The sequence below is a fragment of the Rhinopithecus bieti genome, unplaced genomic scaffold (assembly GCF_001698545.2).
Source record: "Rhinopithecus bieti isolate Rb0 unplaced genomic scaffold, ASM169854v2 scaffold_12721, whole genome shotgun sequence".
NCBI lineage: Eukaryota > Metazoa > Chordata > Mammalia > Primates > Cercopithecidae > Rhinopithecus > Rhinopithecus bieti.
Genome location: NW_016807380.1, coordinates 168,538 through 180,286, shown reverse-complemented (window position 1 = coordinate 180,286; position 11,749 = coordinate 168,538). Strand labels below are relative to the sequence as shown.

General features: G+C 36.7%; 1 protein-coding gene across 1 annotated transcript in view; it reads left to right on the top strand.

Moving 5' to 3' along the window:
* The window catches only part of CCDC18 (coiled-coil domain containing 18), a 100,925-nt gene that overhangs the window by 40,305 nt on the left and 48,871 nt on the right, over positions 1-11,749 (top strand). Inside the window, 3 exon segments of the mRNA XM_017881618.1 lie at positions 3,039-3,173; positions 3,317-3,394; positions 7,776-7,892. Of these exon segments, the coding sequence (XP_017737107.1) occupies positions 3,039-3,173; positions 3,317-3,394; positions 7,776-7,892 (330 nt within the window).

Here is an 11,749-nt window from a genome sequence, read left to right as displayed (position 1 = left end):
CCCCTTTGCCCTTTTTTTTTTTTTTTTTTTTTTTTGAGACAGAGTCTTGCTCTGTCGGCCAGCCTGGAGTGCAGTGGCGTGATCTTGGCTCACTGCAACCTCCGCCTCCCGAGTTCAAGCGATTCTCCTGCCTCAGCCTCCTGAGTAGCTGGGATTACAGGTGCATGCCACCAATCCTGGCTAATTTTTGTATGTTTAGTAGATACAGGGTTTCACCATGTTGGTCAGGCTGATGTCAAACTTCTGACCTTGTGATCTGCCTGGCTCAGGCTCTCAACGTGTTGGGACTACAGGCATGAGCCACTGTGCTCAGCCTCCTTTGCACTTTTGTGAATGTAGGTTCTATGAGGCATCTTCTTTGAGAATAGACTAGTTTCGCTGCAGTTGAAGACTTGCTTTGGATGGTATCCTTTCTCCTTAATCAGCTTCTTCATCTCTGCTGGAAATGTGACAGCAGCTGCTTCATTAGCAGACACAGCTTCTCCAGTAATTTTAACATTTTTCAGTCTAAACCTGTTCTTGAATCTGTGTAATTATTCCTTATTTGCAATAAATGACTTGGTGTCACTTGTTTCAGGGGATTCTTGCTGAAGTCTTAATATATACTCAGTACTTTGTGGTGCAACACATTGCAGTCAGTTGGAACATGTTTTCTGTTAATGCCTTCCACTTACAAATTTAATGCCTTTTCTATTTTAACTAAGCACTTATACATTGTGGTTGTAACTTTTGTAGTTTGAGGTACAACTGCCCTACTCGCATGAATTTATTTTTCTTTCTTCACGATTTCATGGATAGATTTGTTCTTTATTGTAGATCTTAGCAACCTCAGCACGCAATTTTTTTTCTCTCCTTATTAAGAACCTTCACCTTTTCACTTAAAGGAAGCATGCTAAGTCTTCTCTTTGTTTTGTTTTTTGTTTTTGTTTTTTTTTGAGAGGGAGTCTTGCTCTGTCACCCGGGCTGGAGTGTAGTGGCCGTATCTCAGCTCACTGCAAGCTCCGCCTCCCGGGTTTTACGCCATTCTCCTGCCTCAGCCTCCGGAGTAGCTGGGACTACAGGCGCCTGCCACCTCACCCGGCTAGGTTTTTTTTTTTGTATTTTTAGTAGAGACGGGGTTTCACCGTGTTAGCCAGGATGGTCTCGATCTCCTGACCTCGTGATCCGCCCGTCTCGGCCTCCCAAAGTGCTGGGATTACAGAAGTCTTCTCTTTGACATATCCAAATTGGATCTGCATCCAGATAGCATCACTACTCTTTTGCTTTGGGGCCATTATTAAGTAAAATAAGAGTTCCTTGAACACAGGCATTATGATACCATGGCAGTTGATCTGATAACCAAGATGGCTACTAAGTGACTAACGAGCAGGTAGCTTATACAGCATGGAAAATGGATCATTATTGTCCAGAGCTGGACATAGTGGGACATCATGAGATTTCATCACACTACTCACAACTGCAAGTCAAAATGTATCAATTGTTTGTTTGTGGAATTTTCCATTTAGTATTTTCAGATCAGGGTTGACTGCAGGTAACTGAACTGTGGAAAGTGAAACCACGAATACCACGGGGCTGCTGTAATTTAGATGAGCGTAACAGAAGAATGGCGCAGACAAGAGGAAAAAGACAGTGAACTTGAATGTAGATTAATAGATATTATGCAGTCTGAGCAACAGAGAAAAAATTTTTTTTCCAAGAAAAGATTTATAAAAAAAATTGAACAAAGCCTCAGGGATATATGGGGAAGCACCTATCAGAAGGTCTGATATTCTTGTCTTCAGAGTCAAAGGAGAGAATGAGATTAGTGCAGGAAAGTATTTGAAGGAATAGTGTCTGAAAACTTCACAAATTTGATGAAGGAAATAAATTTACAAATTTAAGAAAATCAAAGAGGATAGTGTCAAAGAAAACTACTTCTAGACACATCAAAATCCTTGCCAAAAGCTAAAACAAAAGCTTTGAAAACACCCAGAGATAAATGACACTGCATGTAAGGGAACAAATGTTAAAATTACTGCAGATTTCTCATCAAAAACTATGGATGTAAGAAGACAGAACAACATTTTTTAAATGCTGAAAGAGAAAAAACTGTCAATTTATTTTATATCCAGCAAAAATATTCTCTGGGAATGAAGGTAAAATAAAGACATTCTTAGATAAGGACAGCATAGAGAATGTGTCACCAGCAGACTTGTTCTAAAATAAATGCTACAGAAAGTTCCTCACAGAAAAAAAATACCTGAGAGAAACTTGGGACCTCAGGAATAAAGGAAGAACAACAAAAACAGTAAATATTTGGTAAATACAGGATTTTTGTAATATCTATGGCAGTTGAAAGAAGAAATTATAACATTTACTGATCAGGTATGTTGATATAATACATGTGACAACTACAGTGTAAAGGGGGAGATATAAAGGGACCTATATTCTTAGTTTCTACATTTTGCTTTTTTTTCTTCAGCCTTTAAGTTCAGGGGTACACGTATAGGAGATGCAGGTTTGTTACACAGGTAAACATGTGCCCTGGTGGTTTGCTGCACAGATCATCCCGTCACTTAGTTATTGAGCCCAGCATCCATTAGCTATTCTTCCTGGTGCTCCCTCTCTCCCATCCCACTCCCCTATAGGCCTCAGTATGTGTTGTTCCTACCCATGTGTTCGTGTGTTCTCATCATTCAGCTCACACTTATAAGTGAGAACATGCAGTATTTGGTTTTCTGTTCCTGTGTTAGTTTGCTGAGGATAATGGCTTCCAACTCCATCCATGTCCCTGTTCCTTTTCTCTGCAACCTCTCCGGCATCTATTTGTTTTTTGACTTTTTAATAATTGCCATTCTGACTGGCATGAGATGGTGTCTCATTGTGGTTTCAATTTGCATTTCTTGAACAATCAGCAATGTTGAGCTTTTGAAGCTCAAGACAATTTGGCAAAATACAAAAATCTATGTAATTTCTATTATAGTTTCACATGTATTTAATATTTAAAATGTTTCTAAATTTTACAATATTTAATGTGAAAATTCTGTTTTCGTGTTTAGCTTGAAGCTCAACTAGAGAAAAAGGATCAACAATTTAAAGAACAAGAAAAGACTATGTCCATGTTGCAACAAGATATAATATGCAAACAGCATCATCTTGAATCACTAGATAGACTCTTGACGGAAAGCAAAGGGGTAAAATCATCCTTATAAAAGTGCTATTTAGAAGTTGACTAATATTTTATGTCTATAACTTGCCTTTAAATCTAATCAAATCAGTTAACAGGCTGTTACTACTGCTAAAATGTTTATTTGCATACTTTTCTTACCGTTTTTAGGAAATGGAAAAGGAAAATATGAAGAAAGATGAAGCTTTAAAAGCATTACAGAACCAAGTATCTGAAGAAACAATCAAGGCTAGTATGCTAATACTTTAATTTATTTTTCTTTCTTTCCTTTTTTAGCAGAATCTCTGTCATTTGCCTAGGCTGGAGTGTAGTGGCATGATGATAACTCATTGCAGCCTTGAACTCCTGAACTCAAGTCATCCTCTCACACCCGCCTCCTGAGTAGCTAGGACGAGTGTGCTCTAACGTGCCTGGCTGATTATTTTTTTCTTTTTGGAGACATTCTTGTGGCTTTTTTACATTTCTCTATAGATTGTAAACATTGTATAGATAAAAGGCAATTCAGAGCTGAAGATTTGACCTGACTCAATGAACTTAGTTTCTTTAAATGTATTTTCTTTAGTGCGAATTCTGATCTTGATTACTTGATAGTTAATCATTTAGTTCATAGGTTATCTAGCCTCTTTTTGTCTTAAAACAATTTTATAACTCTAAAATTGTTTTAAATTTTAGCTATAATTGCTACTTATTAGCATTACCCCCCCTCCAAAAAAAAATTACCAGAGGAAGTGTAGGAAGAGAAAACTAAAAGTGATTCAATTTTGCTTTATTTTACTTGTTGGCTTGTAAGATTAATTGAGATAAAGCCAGAATTTCTAGCTAAAATATGGCTTTCTGGCTAGTATATCTTCATGGTTAAAAACATGGGCTTTGCTGTTAAATTGGGTTTCAGTGTGGTTTCAGGTGCTTACCGACTCACTGTAACCTTAGCCAGGTTATTTAACTCTTTGAATTTTAATTTCTTCATCCGCAAAATAGGAATGAGAAAACCCTAGAAGAGCATTAGTGTGAGAATTAAATGTAATAGGGTGTATAAGGTGCTTAGCACATACTGAGTTGCCCAAAGTTTTGTAACTAATTGCTATGTATTTAATATTTTCTCTTTTGCATTTTTGGTGTTAAACATAGGTCCAAATATGCTATGACCTTTATTCTGTCATATGTAGCTTGAATATAAAAGATTTGTTTTAAAGATATGATGTTATTTTTTGCCTACTATTCTGTTTTGAATTCATTTTGTGACTGTGTATGCCCATATAGACATATTCATAACTATTCCTGTAGTATTCACCAAAACTCTTAACATTTAATGCAGTCAGTTCATTACCCTGTGTTAGAATAGCCCCAAATTTCATTAATATTAAAAAATGATTACAGAGATTGTAGGCATGAAATACTTTTATTAGATAAAACTCATATAGCCACTTACCTCCTGCTTTTCATTAAACTACCAAACATAACTAGGCAGTCATCTGGTAAGGTATTTCCATATGTTAATAGCCAGATGAGATGGAAAAGAAATCAGCAAAAGAACGAATAATGATGTTGGATTTTATTCGTTTAACATCTTTAGTAGGTTTGCTGTTTAGGGAAAAATCAAAATGAGGAAGAAATACAGAAGTCAAATTCCTATGATTTAAGCTATATTGACTGATTCTACATGTAAGTTATCTATAGCAGCAAAATAGAAGCCTGAAGTCTACTTCTGTCCTCCTGATCACGTCATTACTACCTTCCTTTCATGACTTTTGTTCATGTCTCTCAACATGCTTCAACTTGTTCTCTGCAAAAGAAACATGAATTTTTTTATCTATAGGAGAGTTATAAGGATCAGTTTAAAGTTGTATCACTTAAGCTAACAGGTTGATGATAAAATTCTGAACTAGTAACAAGAAATCAGTAAATTAAACCAGTTGTTACCTGCTGTTAAATAGAAAATTGAAAAGGTGCTTATTAGATTTACAGATTTTATTTCTTTTGTTTTGTTTTCCTTTTATTTTCTACTTTGGATTCCCCAAAACCCCCACAAAGATAGTCTTACAAGAAGAGCTTACCTTCTTTTCTTGAAGATGCATAGCCTAGAGCCCTATCTGGTTGTCTCCAGACTGTGCACCTGAGGAGCTTCGTTGGTTCAGCAGAGTGGTGTTTGTTTTTGTTTTGATTTCATTTATTTATACAAACATACACATTTGCAAGTGGTTTGTATACAATGCAAGATGTTTATCTGTATGAGGGTCAGACTTTCAAACTCTGTTCAAATAAGAAATTCAATAGAGTAGTGGATGTTTTGGGTTTTTATTAATTGTTTATTAGCTATAATTGATTTCTAATTTATTTTTTAAAATTTCAGGCCCACAAAAAATTTGAAACAATAGTGTACTCCTCACCTAGATTCACTCTCTGTTAAACTCTATTAAACTCTAGGTACACTCACTTTATCTCTCTCTACACATATACATGCATGCATGCTTGTGTGTGTCCCTACCAACCCACCTCCCTTTTGCCAAACCGCCTGAGAGAAGGTTACGGATGTCATAATACTTTACCCCTTTAATATTTAACATGCATCTCCTGTGAACAGAGAATTTCTCCTGTGTGACCACACCACCACTATGCTACGGAGAAAGTCAACATTAATTCAGTAATATCATTCAGCACTGTGCATACTAAGATTTCCCCAATTACTTAAAATTGTCCTTTATAGCCTTGCTACTCAAAGCATGGTCTGTGAACTAGCAGCATCAGCATCACCTGGAAGCTTGTTACATTTGAAGAGTATCTAGCCATGCCCCAGACCTGGGACTAAACTGAATCAAGTATGATGACACAAAATTTAAGGAGACACTCTCAGGATTATATACCTTATTTAAGGTGATGACTGTCAGATCTCATTATTTTAAGGGCGTATATTTTCATTGATAATTAGCAAACCAACTTTGGAGTCTTTGAGGGTCTTGGGGACTGTGTGAATGTCCTGTTCCTCAATAACCTTACAATCAATGGCTTTCATATCTAGTGATGAATCTTGCCCGAATGAGTTATTACACTGTTAACTATAAGGTAGTGATATTCTGACAGAATCATAGATTTTAGTTATTTTTTCTCTGTGTGAAGGATGATACAAGTCCCAATGCCCATTCTCTTTCATAAAAAAGAAAATATGTATTTATAAGTTTCATAAAACAAATGTTAGTTAAAAATTATTACTAAGGCAGCAGTTTATTAACAAAGATAGTCATTCAGAATTACAGATTTTTTTAGCTATTAATGGTTTCATACACAGACTATAAGGGTGGTGTTCAAAAACTATATCTTATAAGATTCCCTTTTTAGAAATAAGAGTGGCAAAGATAATTTCATGATGTAGAATGGAATGCAAGAGGGAATGTTTTCTCTCATTTTTTCATCTGCTAAGAAATCTAAGATTTCTTTCACTTTTTCAAGACTGCTTGCTATAACATTATTAGCATTAAGAGGAAGAATACCATTGAGAAGCTCAAATTTACAATAAAGAAAACAAGGAGTAAGGCAAGAATCTTATTAATAGCTAGGATGTGGAGCATGTATGCAATACGTGGGCCTTGCACTAAAAGTACCGAATTTGAGTTGCTGTTTGGTATTAAGGTAGTAAAGCAGTGGCAACTATATGAACACTTGGACCAAGTTAAATGGCTGCCTTTCTGAAAATATTTTCACTGTTTCAAAGCAAAGAAGGTTTCACTTCTTTTTTCCTAGCTGACAAATTATAATTTCTTAGTAACTTCAGCATTTCAAAATATTCTCATTAAGGCCAGGCAAGGTGGCTCACACCTGTAATCTCAGCACTTTGGGAGGCCAAGGCGGGTGGATCACCTGAGGTCAGGAGTTTAAGACCAGTCTGGCCAACATGGCAAAACCTGCTCTCTACTAAAAATACAAAAATCAGCAAGGCGTGGTGGTGCATACCTGTAATCCCAGCTACTCAGGAGACTGAGGCAGGAGAATTGCTTGAACCTGGGAGGTGGAGGTTGCATTGAGCCAAGATTGCACCACTTCACTCCAGCCTCGGCTACAGAGCAAGACTTTGTCTCAAAAAAAAAAAAAATCTCACTTGAACATCGTTAACAGTACGCTAGTTTGTACTCATTTTCCTATTTTTCTTATTCAAGGAGGCTTAAGAAGTAGGTTTAAATACCACTTACCTTTTAAAGAAAAAGTTTTAGGGTGTTTGGCCTACAGGTTCTTGACAGTTGGCCCTAGTTTATCTTGTCAATTGTGGCTCCCAAATAACCATTTCCTACAAATTAATCTTCTTATTACCCTAGGCTCTTGCCGACTTCTTATCACTCCCTTTCATAGGGCCTTGCTTCTGAGCATACTCCCTTTTCCTGGAATGCCCTTCTAAACTTGTCCAACTCTTTATTTATTCTTCAGGATTCCATCCCTTGGTTTTCTCTTTGGTTTCCTCATTTGCACTGAAGAATTAGTTTACTCAATAAATATCTTCTTTAATGGCATTTTATATCCTAAGTAGGACTGTATATTCACTATTTGAAGCACTGAGGTAACGTTAGGAGATAAATCTGTAAAATATTGAGTATATCGGTGTTTTTCCTTTTTTCCTGCTTAGGTTAGGCAACTAGATTCAGCATTGGAAATTTGTAAGGAAGAACTTGTCTTGCATTTGAATCAATTGGAAGGAAATAAGGAAAAGTTTGAAAAACAGTTAAAGAAGAAATCTGAAGAGGTAAATTAACATTTAGTTTATATATAGCGTATATTTCAAGTGATATTTTTTTTTTTTAAGATGCATGAGATGTAGGAAAAAAAAAAAAATATATAATATAATATATATATATATATATATATATATATATATATATATATTTCTTTCTTTCTTTTGAGACGGCGTCTCCCTGTGTCACCCAGGCTGGAGTACAGTGTCACAATCTTGGCTCACTTGAACCTCTGCCTCCTGGGTTCAAGCAATTCTTGTGCCTTAGCCTCCTGTGTAGCTAGGATTACAGGTATGCACTACCACGCCTGGCTAATTTTTGTATTTTTAGTAGAGACAGAATTTCACTGTGTTGGCCAGGCTGGCCTTGAACTCCTGGCCTCAAGTAATCCACCCACCTCAGCCTCCCAAAGTGTTGGGATTACAGGTGTAAGCCACCGTGCCTGGCCAAAAGAATATGTATCTGATATAAAAAAGTATTTCCAATAAAATGTAAATTCCAATTTTCTTTAAGGAGCAAACATTATTTCAATGCAAAATAAAATATACCTTAAAATTCTAATTCTTTTATTTATTTTTAGAGAATCAGAAGAATAAATTATTAATATTAGTCATTCTAATATAAAATTACATGACACCTTGAACATTGTTTTAGATTTAGAGGTTTAAATTCTTCAAGAATTTTTCATTTTGTTTTTGTTCTTGTTGTCTGTAGGACTGAGAATTAACTTTAGAATTTCAACTTTTTTGAGATAAGTTTCTCAGATACTGGATTGGAAACCTTTTTTTTTTTTTTTTTTTTTTTGAGATGGTGTCTCTCTCTGTCACCCAGGCTCGGCTCACTGCAACCTCTGCCTCCTGGGTTCAAGCAATTCTCTTGCCTCAGTCTCCTGAGTAGCTGGGACTATAGGTGCATGCTGCCATGCCCAGCTATTGTTTTGTATTTTTTTTTCTTTTTTGTAGAGATGGGGTTTCACCGTGTTGCCGAGGCTGGTTGGTCATGAACTCCTGAGCTCAGGCAATCCGCCCACCTCAGCCTCCCAAAGTGCTGGGATTACAGGCGTGAGCCATCACACCCAGCCTTGGAAACTTTTCTTGAACATCTTACTCATCTCTGTATGTTCAATTTGTAGCACTTTACTTTGGTTAGGCACTCACTAAACATTTGCTCAAATGGATAATCGTAATGAAGAATTTATTTGTTAGAATTTATAATATTATGTATTTTAAGCTTAAAATTTATTTTTAGGGGCCAGGCGTGGTGGCTCACGCCTGTAATCCCAGCACTTTGGGAGGCTGAGGTGGGCGGATCACAAGGTCAGGAGATCGAGACCATCCTGGCTAACACGGTGAAACCCGTCTCTACTGAAAATACAAACAATTAGCCGGGCATGGTGGCACACGCTTGTAGTCCCAGCTACTTGGGGAGTCTGAGGCAGGAGAATGGCGTGAACCCAGGAGGTGGAGCTTGCAGTGAGCTGAGATCGCACCACTGCACTCCAGCCCGGCAACAGAGCGAGACTCCATCTCCAAAAAAATAATAATAATAAAAATTAAAACATTTATTTTTAGAAATGGTTCCCAGTGAATTTTAATCAAGGTTGACTTTTGGCCACTCATTGTTGCTTACGCCTATAAGCTCAGCATTTTGGGAGGCCGGGAGTTCAAGACCAGGCTGGGCAACATGGGGCAAAACCCCATCTCTACAAAAAAATTGAAAACATTAGCCAAGTGTGGTGGTGCATACCCGTGGTCCCAGCTACTCAGGAAGCTGAGGTGGGAGGATCACTTGAGTCTAGGAGGTCAAGACTGCAGTGAGCCGTGATCACGCCACTGTACTCCAGCCTGGCAGCACAGCGAGACCCTATCTCAAAAAATATATATGTGTATATATATGTATATAAATATATATATATTTATATTTACATATTAATCAAGATTGACTTGAATATATCAGAAAGGTCTGATGAGAAAAACAGAAGCCTTTATATATTTTAAGTAGAGCAAATTTATACAGAGAATTAGACACACAGGTGATGAAAGGGTAGAGAAGCCAAACAGTATACCACAGAGACTCAGAGATTATAAGCAGGGACCCACTACCATTGTTAAGGTTAGAGGAACACCAGGAAAAGATAGTGTGATCATAGTCTAGAAGCAGGGCTGCCTGTCTGGAGCTGGGGCCAAAGAAAAAGGGTCTGTCCAATAGGAACTGTGGCAACAGAGGAGGAGCACTGCAGCTACTGGCCATTCCCATTGGCTAAACCTATTTGTAATCTAGAGGGCAAAGGAGGCCAAGAAATGCGGTTTCCTGCAATATACAGAGCAGAGCAGGGGAAAGGCATGGGTAGATCTAAGAGTAGATAATGTAGTTGACCAGCACTCCAGACTTAGGTGCATCAAGTAATTATATAGCCTTAGAAGTTTTAAAAAAAAAAAAACAACTTCAGATTTTATGTGGTCATGTCTTCTTCCCTCCACCTTCCTTTATGAAGGAAGGTATAGCATCTTTGACAGGCATATATTTTTCTACTCCAATATGTAGAAACTAAATCATCTAAACTGTATGTACTTGGATTTTTAAAAGTAAGAATGTCCTTTTTTTTACTATGATCTTCTTTAAAGTAGTATACAAAATACATTATTTTGGCATTTATTTTACTGCTCATGCCCACACTCCGCTTCAGAATAAATAGACTTGGCAGAGATGGAATCTACCTGGAGGTAGGCAGCATTTGTAATAGGAGAATTCGTTGAGCTTTAGACTTTGCATTCATAGAAACAACATCAGAGACTAGGTTAGATAACAGATATTTACACACAAAATAAATAGAACGATTTTTTTTTTCTTTTTTTGAGACAGGGTTTTGCTTTGTCACCTAGGCTGGAGTGCAATGGTGCAATCTCGGTTCATTGCAACCTCTGCCTCCCAGGTTCAAGCTGTTCTCCTGCCTCAGCCTTCTCAGCAGCTGGGATTACAGGCATGTGCCACCACACCTGGCTCATTTAGAACGATTTTTAGAACAACTGGAAATACATACCTAGGCTCAAACTGAATTAGAAACCAGAAGCAGTAATCAGGTATATTTGAACAGACTAGGGAGTAAGTAAATTAGATTTGCAAGCTCATTTATTACCGCTCAATCGTTAGCTCAACTGCACATGCATTGGCTTGCTAACTTAAAAGTTCATCTGTCACGTGCTCATGTGTATTGATAAAAAACATGGAGAAGAATCCAAGTACTGACTGTTGACTTATTTACATTTACAGCAAATTATGTCTTACAGAGAAAATTCTTTCTAATGTTGGTTAATATAATTAACACCTTGTAATAGCAGAATTGTGAAGTTTTCATCATATATAACTGCATTTTAGAAAACCTGATTTGAGTAATAGTGCATCCATTCTGTTAATAATAGGTAATATTATAAAGATGTTCTTTTAAATCAGGGAATATGCCCCAATCATATAACTCGCTGAATAATTAAGTGGCCCTAGGGCACATTGGTAGAAATTTAGCCACTTGTAAAAACTACATGTTGATTACCCATTGCAAAAAGCTAATGTATATTCCTCTGTGCTTTTGCCTCAGCCACGTATTCTTTTCTGGATGTTGAAATAAATATGATTATGATGAAAATACTTTGGGGTTCTGAATTTTTGGAAGATATTTAACTTCATATTAAAATGTTTTTAACAATGCTTTTAAAATAATAAAGTTATGTGTTCATGCAAAATTACATTGTCAACATAATAGAAGAAAGTAAATGCAGAATAGATGCGAATAAGCCTAAATGTTTTCTGCATAAAATTTTATTCAATAAAATCAGTCGTTTCATTGATAAATATCTTCATTTAAATAGATGGA